This window comes from Halyomorpha halys, unplaced genomic scaffold, assembly GCF_000696795.3.
Source record: "Halyomorpha halys isolate HHAL.00 unplaced genomic scaffold, Hhal_1.1 Scaffold1620.1, whole genome shotgun sequence".
Taxonomy (NCBI): domain Eukaryota; kingdom Metazoa; phylum Arthropoda; class Insecta; order Hemiptera; family Pentatomidae; genus Halyomorpha; species Halyomorpha halys.
In genome coordinates, this window is record NW_027109412.1 from 78109 (window position 1) to 87064 (window position 8956).

Sequence of the window (8956 nt, forward strand, 5' to 3'; positions counted from 1 at the left end):
ATATAACCAGTATTGATTACTATTAAATTATAATGTAACCTAAGGTTTTTATGTATTTTAAACATGCATACTGGAACATTTTAAATGTTTGCTAGGAAATTAATCATGAGTAAACCATGTATTTATTCCAAGGGTACATTTGTACTAGAATTAAAGTATTTTTTCATTTCATTCACCAATCTAACTTATCTACTTAATCACCATTACCAATCACTTGATCATTCTCCTCCGATCTACGGTATTTTTGTTTCTAATTACTCTTTTTTTTTTTGTCGAATTTACAATTTTTAGCATGTACTCTAAATATGCACTGTAGAAATTTAGTAGGTTGAATATTAAGTAGTTCTAATAGAAATTTGAGAAGTTTTAATCAATTTTTGAACATTCTATTGCTTAAAACATTATTTTTTTTATCTTTTTGAAACAGCCACCAATTTTTATTTCTCCTAACTATACTTGGCAGATTCATCAATTTTGACAAGTAATTATACATAGTTCTCATTGAATTAATCAAAAATTGGAGCGAAATAACTGCGTTTTTTCTCCCCGGCTCTTGTACTATTTGATTTGTGCTCAAAAACCGACACTCATCGGGTCAGCCACAAATTCAGAACCAAACGTGTACCAACCAAACTAAATAACCCATCCACACGCTGCTTGCGTATGCGCCAATTTGCCATTGTTTGGCAAAGGTGAAGAACCAACTTCAAAAGTATTACAAAGTAGTCCTAGGCTGCGGTATAATCTTTGAAATGTGTTAAACACAAAATAACAAAATATTTGTTGTCAGATGTGCAACCATTCAAACAAAGCTGCGACTTGCACGAGAATATAATACGCCTCATACATAACACATAGTTTATACTTTATTATAAAATTGGTAACGGCTGATAAATATGTACCATTTTTTTCCCCCATCCCTCTAAAACAGAAAAAAACAATTAATTAGTGAATGCTTTATTATGTGAAAAAGGAATAAATCGTATTGGGTATTACCTTTTACTACCTTTGGTATTTTAAGGTTACCTGTAGTGTTTATTTATTATTTGTGAAATAGCCATTCTAAATGGTCCTATTTTTAAAATCCGGAGGTGATGGGCCTCTTCATGTTAAATATGTACCATGGTACCTATCAAAATATTTATTGCGGTAATCACAGTGGCATTGGGCCTCGGGCACTCGGTGGTTAACAGCTCTGTGCTTTAGAGGAGCAATGCACCTTAACTGCTAATGGTATATGCAACGTTTAAAACTGCTAAAATAATGAGAGATTTTAACGATGGAGCAATTTCTTCGGTGCCCGAGGCTACTCGTGGGAGACTCCATCTTACTTTATTTCCCGTTAGCTCTTAGACCAGCCATTCGCTAGTTCAAATGTCTTTCACTTACAGTTATTTTCCTATCACCGTTTCAGGACACTTAAGCTATGAGAAGAAGTATAATGAATAATGGGTCCTATATTTCGGCAGAATATTCTTATCTTCGTCGTCATACATCTTTTATTTGCTAATATGATTTTTAATTTCTTAAATAAATTAATTGGTATCTAGGTTAAGTCTCACACATTCTTTTACGTGCAACAACTATCTTAGATATAAATTTAAACCTCATACCCAAGTATTTAAAAACTTTTTTCAGGCTATTCTCCTCTGGTCATTAATATCAGTCAAATCACCCTATTTTTTCACAATTTCATTATTTTTTAAAAAGTTTTAATAAAGTTAACACTAAATTAATTCACTTAATCACTCGTTTATCAACATTCATTTCACAGTTTGTTGATAAGATAGGGTTGTCTGATATTAATGACCTGGGCAGAATAGCCTGCAAAAAGTTTTTAAATATTTGGGTATGAGGTGTAAATTTATATTTAAGATTGTCCTTGAGAATGGCTGAATTGGCGAAAAGTTGGACTGTTAAAGAAATAATATAGAAGGTTGATACTTGACCTGAATATCAATTACTTTATTTAAACAATAAATACTGATCTCAAGAAGTTGAAAAGATTACATATAATGATTTTCATTTCTGTGAACAATTTTTAAGATGAATTAAGCAAAAGTGTGTTCCTTGTTTTGTTTTTTTTTAATTTCCTTAGTATTTTGAACCTCCCAAATTTTACTGAGCAGCCAGATATCAAATGTTTCATCATCTGGATAATGTAAATGATAGCCTTGGCCAAACATATTAGAATAATTTTTATTAAAGTAAACTAAAGTGGAATAAAAATAACATCAAGTTTAGTAATATATATTTATTTAATTACGAAAAATAATTTAAATTTTGTCATCAAGCCATTGGCTTTTATGACCTCAATTATTCTTTTTGGCATCAAAGATACAACTTTTAAACAATCAATATTCTTTGCCTATTTTTCCTGCACAAGACGAGCACAAAATTCAATTATATGTACTTCAATTTTAAATTAAATTAGGGTTGTAATTGAAAAATGGATTTAGGGCAGGTAGGTGTTGGAGAGAGGTCAGTGCCTCCTCTGTGACAATTTATGTCAATAGTTGTCATATCAGTTCTTTTGGATTTTTTCCCAGGGAATAAACATATTTATTCATTTTTAAAATTCTTTCATACCTTTCATGGGACTTCTTCTCTCTTGAATTAAATTCAAATTCACAAAGAAGATAAATATAGCAACTTGGCTTAAAAAGGCCCAATAACTGATATTGATAATGTATTTAAGTGCTAAGCTAACTTGATAAAAATCATCATTTTCCATCACTAAAATCATGATTCCCATCACCAAACCAACAATTCAATTTTTTCCTCCAATACGATGATTGAGATTGGCTTAAATGACTAAATGCAGGGTGACTAAATGCATTTTATGAAATGGAAGACATTTCTTTAAAAAAAAACTAAAAACAATATAAATAGCAAATCCACTGCATTTTATTAAAATGCATACCTTCTCCCCCCTCCCTATCCACTTCATAGGGGATCAACATCCAGTATACAACTGTTCATTCTATTGTACAACTCCTTGCTCAAGTTTTATAACTGTAATTCACAGTTAATTACAGTAATGTAATTATAAAACCACCCAAGTTTAATTTTAAATTAATTAACAGATTTGGTTTGACAATTAGATTATCATACTAATAAAAGATTTTCTTCTAACAACTGGCTGATTTTAAAATTCTATGCATCATATTTTTTTTTTATACTACCACTACTCTGTTGTACTACAGACTGTTATATTAACTCCTCAGTGAGACTTCACCAGGTCAACCAATCCTGAAGCGAGTGGCCATTCTGCATTCCTTCTACTTCTCAATTTATTGCTGTCCTTCACCAATCCAAATATGTGGTAAAAGATTTTCCTCCTAAAAATAAGGACAGCCTTTTCCTCTGAGCTTGTGAGAGTCCAGGACTCCAAGTTGTAGGTTAGCACAGGAGAATGACAAAATTCTGAGGTGTCTGTTGAGGCCAAAATAACTCCTACTGGCATTGGCTAGCCATTGTATAATTTCAATAGAGAATATTTTTTCCAAAGGTGATTATTGGATCCAAATACCTATAGATGTCTATATGATGGAAGATGAATAAACCCATCAATTTTGGTTCCCGTCCTGTTATACCTGATCCACTCCCTCCTCACAAATACTTGTTTTTTATTCATGAATAGTCATTTCCATTTTTTTTTAACTTTAGCCAACTAAAGACTTGAAGGATTTTGCTATGAAATTATCGCCCCTCCAAGTATTTTTTTTGTTTTTTTTTACACAACAATTGTTATGTACAAACCAATCGTACTTTTATAGTAAAATCTAATTAAATTATGCGCAATATCAGTAATACACATAATTTAATATTTATGTTTTAACATAAAACTATAACAAAGTTTAAAAAATCATGAAAGATTAAAGATTTTCTTTAAAATAATTTTTCTTTTTTTTTTTTAATTTTAGTAGAATAAACCAATTTTGTTTATTTATTCTAGAAATTATTACAATTAAAAATTATCCAGAAAGATTATTCTAATAAATCTATGGATTCACTCCAAAAGTGATCTTTTGTATTTTTTTTATTTATCCCTATCAGGCCGTTTCTGACATACTGGAGGGGGCTATCTTCAGGTAACCAACCTATTTTAAACAGTGTAGGAGGATCGACTTTTCATTCTGAGCCACAAAATAAAACTCAAGCCATCCAGGCTGCAAATCAAATCAGCGCCATAGCAGTTATGAGATTGCTAACTTAACTTTCTCAGCTACATCGAAACACTTAGAATGGTGATCTGCCCACTGAAGCCACCCTGTCTTTAAACTGAGTAGACCACACTGGCATTAAAATGCTTTCAGCAAAAGGAGGCTTTTGTCTCGACCTTGTTTTTAGGTCTATATCCTAATTTTTCATAATAGGGAGTGAGAAGAAAAAAAAAATTAAATTTCTTTAATTTATGAACTTTTCATTTTATTGAAGCCAATTTGTCATTTTATAAAGTTATGGTCCCCCTCTTGGCTAAGCTCACACTAATATACATTACTGATATACCATTGATTTCATGTCATAATTTAATAAGTAACAAAGAGATTTAGACTTTATATTACAATATATATTAATGGTTCTATATATTATTATATTATAATGCAATAAATATTATTAATATATATTTTCATATACCATCCTTGAAAGAAATCACTTTATCATAACCTTATTGGTTAAAAATGAAATAATAGTTGGTCTGATATAGTTTTGACAAATAACTACGTAAATTTTTTAGGTTTGTCCCATTCTGAAAGGAAAAATGATGGAAGCTGGAACACTTATGGTTGGCTACCAACCTGATGACAAAAGGCCCAACTTTTTCAGAAGCATTTATTCTTCAGCAGCTGTCAATAAAGGAGATGTTGATTTCATGATGTCAGAAATGGATCGTCTTGGTCAAGATCTTTAAGATAATCTTGGATAAGCTCTGCCTTCTATTATCAATAATTTGTAATAAACATTTCATAATGATTTTTGTTTGTTTATTTTATTTTTATGATTATTTTTTAAGACAAATTGCTTTTTAAAAAGGAGTGAATATGTTCTATCACTATAGTTTAATTTTATTTTTTTAAATAATTCCTCAGGAAATGACAATTATACGTGTACTGTGATAGCTGTGTTTCAATAAAGAAAAGCATTTGCCTCTAGTCCTCAAAAAAGAAAAGTCATAAAAATTATGTAACTCGATTTCAACAGAAAAAGTATTTAAATATTATTGTATTTATTTGTTATTTGTTATTGTATTAGTTAAAAATTATTGTATTTGTGTGTTCATTGTTGTATTTTGAAAGGTACTGTAAGATAACTTTATTATGAGATAATGCAGAGAAACATTAGATCTGTAATTACAGTTTTGAAATCCTCCTGCTAAAATCCATTTAGAAATAAGCAATTTCCATGTCCACAGCAAGTTCTAGAAGTATCTGGAAGGAGGAGGAATTTTAATGTTCAAAAATCCAAGATAAAAGTTTTTTTTTGTCTTCATGGTGACAGTTAGCGAACAGTACCTTATTACAAAAGAGTTTTATATAAATTGTTCAATTATTTCTTATGTATATACTTGTTATGTATTCTATAACATCCCACAAATCACCTATACTCCACGAATTGAAATTTGTTATATTTTTATTACTTTTAACAATATATACTTAACTAAAAAAAAAAGTTCTGGTATGTTGATCGTTAAAGACAATAGGTAGTTAAATATTATTACATTATGACATTTAATAACATAAAATGAAACTGTTTTTTATAATTAATGAATTGTTTCTTAATATGTAAGTATGGAAATTTAGTTTAATTAATATGAGATCCCTATCAACTGAAATGGCCGATAACATAAAAGAGATCTATACTTGTTCAAAGCCATTACGAAATAAAATTTATATAAATACACCTAAAAATAAGGAACTCTATGGAAACTCTTTTATTGATTCACCTGAGTCTAAATAACTGTAACTATAAGAATTTTTACTGATAAAGTTAAATTTCGGGAAAAATAAGTGTACTGTGTAAATTTAAAGTCAATTTATTTAAGATGATGCTCACGATTTGACTATACAGAATACAAAAAAAAAAAAAAAAAAAAAAGAGTGAATAATTACAATAATAATAATTTGTTCATTCGTTCAAGTTCATAATTAGTAAAAAACAACATTAAATAATTTTGGGCAGAATGCAAAGCTAAAATTATCTCAGTGAATAATATAAATCTTAGTTGTAATTTATTATAAAAGATGAGAATTTTCAATATCAATAATCATCCTCCTGGAATTTTAGTAAACTTAACAAAAATTTAAAGATCTATTTTAGAATTAATTTTATTTATATTAGAATATTTCACTATATATTTTTTGAACATATTAATAGCATTTTATCATTTTTATTTATTAAAGCTCTTAAAATAAATGTTTATATCTCCATATGTGCCTTCAAAAACTCAGGAGTAAAGAATAAACTGTAATATTGGCCTGTAGTTTGATAGGGATTCAGTTGTGTTAAAGAGTTACATGTTTTATTATTGAATTTTATTATGTTATTAATATTATTATTATCATAAGTTAATTATTTTTTATTAGTTAGGTTACGTTATCTGTTAGGTTACCTTCTATGCTGGTCATTGAGGGGTTACTGTTTGTCTCTATTGAAATTCAACAGTTATATGGAATGTTTTTAAAGCCTTAATTTATATTTGTTGGCAGATGGAACAGAGAAAATAACTTTAAAATAAAAAAAAAAAAAGATCTCAATTACTACATTGTTTGCATAATTATAAGAAATTTTAATATATATAACCATACAGTTGTTAAACTTGTCTTCCAATTTAATGTTAAATGTTGTCTTCCAAAGAATGTTTTTACTTTAATGCTATCAAAATGTGATCTTCAAAAGCTGCTGCTCTTCACATAGTGTGTTAATGATTAGATGTAAGAACGGAATGGTTAGATCAGTATCATCTTTCTATACTATTTCAGTAAATGAATGTCAGTTTGGTCGGTGCTGATATAAATGATACATTTAAATTATATGCCATGATTTTTTGTATTCTATTTCAACGAAACAAAGATTATAGCATATTTTTCTAGATTCAGAATTTTTTTTTTTTTTTTTATGAATTTAAGTAATTGTAGTTTATTTTTTGCTGGTTTAATACTAACCAAAGCAGATTGTAACTTCCCCATAGAAAATTTTGTGAGGACGAGTACGAAGTTTGTGTAAGTGTGAATCTTGGATTGAAACTTGTTCAGGTTGTAGAATTAAAGAACTGTCATTGTATTTAAAGACTACTGGTCCATAGAATTTAATCGAGTGGTGTTCGTTAAAAAAAATAATTTATGTATGATTGATATAGCTTCAGATAAAATGTGTAGCTCAGCAATAATATTTTATAGTTATAAAAGAATTATACAATTGTACTATAATGGAGTATATTTATGTGACTAAATATTATGTTTTTTTTAATAAGAAAAAGGCTATTTAACATAAAAACCTGTCTGGCAGGTTACTTCTTTATTTTTGGACGGAAGGGTCCGTTAGTGTTGAATAGTTGTAGGTAGATTATCTAGTTCTCATCTGAGCCAACAGTAATTTTTAATAACTATATTGTAATTGCAATAAGCAAATGTAGTAAGATACAATTATAAATCTAGTACAATGAGCTGCATTTCATGGATTGGGGATAAAATTTTTGTACTTCCTTGCCAATTCCATGCTACTTTGGACTGAATGAATAATGTCAAAGAGATTTAAAGGGAACGTTGTAGAAAGCTTCAGATGTAAGAACAATAATGTCCACTGCCTAAGAAAGGGCGATGAGCTCTTAATTGTTATTTCGATGTGTGTGTACATATACATATGTAGTCAAATATAGAAAAGTCGTGTAGGAGTTTGTTTCTTTATACCACCTTCTCAATTTTTTTATTTGGTGTTCCTCTTTGCTAGTATTTATTTCTCACTTGCAGACCCGGCAATACCTCAATTGGCTCATCACCAGTGACGCAATGAGAGGGATGCGCTGGGATCTCAAAGAACCCTGCTCTACTCCTCACACGTGGGGGATAGAGTAGGCTCGGGAATTCTCAGGTCGATAGTGTAAATATTGTATATAAAAATATAAACGTGACTAAAGATTATTATTATTCTATTACAATAATTATTATAAATATTATTATTTTCCTTTTCATGTACATAGTTTGATTTTTATCCTATATATTGTAATAATTTTAATTATTAAAAATAAAAATAAAAAGAATTTTGCTCGTTTTATAACTTTTTCAAATATCAAAGATACTTGGGTTCTAATTAAGAACTTAAATACTAAATAAATAATAGTATTTTATTTAAATTTTATTGCATAAAAAGACTCTTAATCTCAGGGCGTATTGTTGCTAGGCAATCAGAATACAAACACTTTTATTATTAACTTAATATCTCTGTTACAATTTGATTTAAATTTAGTTATAACCAAACTAACCAAGTTCACAGTCTTCTTTGTTTCTATTGTTCTTGTCCTCGCGTCCAAAAATGGCTTCCTCCTCTTGCTTGACAAGTTGCCTCTCTTCTAACAATGGCTTCCAAGCTTTCCCGCTTCCAGCCGAAGTATGTCCTCTCACCAGGCAATCCAAAACTAAGAATGCCCATCTCCTCTCCGCTATCTTCGATGTTTACTGATCAATCCAAAATAATCGATTTTGTTACAATCGATCCGCTTTACTTGCCATGGTTTGTGATGCGAACAGTCTGTTGACAATTGTTACGTTTTTCTATTTCATGTTTGATTTTTCTTTTTCTATAATTACTGTATAGAAACAACAAAGGTTGAAAAACTTCAGTCCATCTTAACACAACCAACCCAACAAACACTTTGGAAGGACGTGCACCGCCATCTTTCTTGTTTCGAAAACAACGTATTTCTTTTAGACAAAGAAAACTGGTTAGCTTGCTTTTT

At 29.4% G+C, this 8956-nt stretch overlaps 1 protein-coding gene across 2 annotated transcripts in view; it reads left to right on the forward strand.

Annotated features, from left to right (window-relative positions):
* The window catches only part of Gad1 (glutamate decarboxylase), a 72934-nt gene extending 65040 nt beyond the window's left edge, over positions 1–7894 (forward strand). For both annotated transcript variants that reach the window (XM_014435562.2, XM_014435561.2), the window contains exon 12: positions 4742–7894. In XM_014435562.2, coding sequence (XP_014291048.1) covers positions 4742–4915 — 174 coding nt within the window. In that variant the 3' untranslated portion in view covers positions 4916–7894. The remainder of the gene's footprint in view (positions 1–4741) is intronic.
* Positions 7895–8956: the final 1062 nt, after the last annotated feature.